We start from the raw sequence: 778 nt of genomic DNA on the forward strand, positions 1-778 counted from the left end.
ATCTCTGGGGCTGCTCGGTGGCTGCGTGCAGCTGCGTCACTACAGCAGCAACAGAAGCAGTAGCAGCAACAACAACGAGAACCGCTGGAGCAGCAGCAGCAGCAGCAGCAGCAGCAGCAGCAGCAGCATCAACGGACAGTACTGGCAGCAGCAGCAGCAGCAGCAGGAGAATCAGCATTTTGCTGCACAGGCAGATGCGTGGTGGGACCCCAATGGTCCTGCTGCAGCATTGCATGCATACACCCCGGTGCGTGTATCTCTGCTGCTGCAGCAGCTGCAGACATTGCCCCTCTATCAACAGATCCTGCGGTCTCAACCGCAGCAGCAGCAGCAGCAGCAACAGCAGCAGCAGCAGCAGCAGCAGGAGCTGCCGTTGCTAGGTGTAAAAATTGCTGATGTAGGCTGCGGTGGGGGTCTCCTTAGTGAGGCGTTTGCTGCTGCTGGCGCCTCCGTCACCGGCATCGACTGCAACGAGCAGCTGCTTGCTGCAGCAGAAAAAAGAAGGCAGCAACGCGGTTAGCTGCTGCTGCTGCTGCTGCTGCTGCTGTTGTCTTTGTTTTTGTTGTTCTGGCTGTTGTTGCTCTTGATTCTTGTTGCTGCTGTTGCTGCTGCTGCTGCTGCTGCTGCTCCTGCAGAATACACTGCTGCAGTTACTGCAATCATCCGCTGCGCTGCTTCTGCTGCTGTCGTTGCTGCTGCTCTTGCTGCTGCTGCTGCTGCTGCTGCTGCTGCTGCTGCAGTCGTCGAAGGCCTCCCTGACCTGAGCGACCGGCTGCGT

At 58.5% G+C, this 778-nt stretch overlaps 1 protein-coding gene across 1 annotated transcript in view; it reads left to right on the forward strand.

Annotated features, from left to right (window-relative positions):
- The window catches only part of EMH_0044650 (3-demethylubiquinone-9 3-methyltransferase, putative), a gene marked incomplete at both ends in the record, with an annotated part of 9,843 nt that overhangs the window by 5,354 nt on the left and 3,711 nt on the right, over positions 1 to 778 (forward strand). The window contains one exon of the mRNA XM_013495986.1: positions 1 to 515. Coding sequence (XP_013351440.1) covers positions 1 to 515 — 515 coding nt within the window. The remainder of the gene's footprint in view (positions 516 to 778) is intronic.

Source organism: Eimeria mitis, genomic scaffold (assembly GCF_000499745.2).
Source record: "Eimeria mitis Houghton genomic scaffold, Emh_scaff1858, whole genome shotgun sequence".
Lineage (NCBI taxonomy): Eukaryota > Apicomplexa > Conoidasida > Eucoccidiorida > Eimeriidae > Eimeria > Eimeria mitis.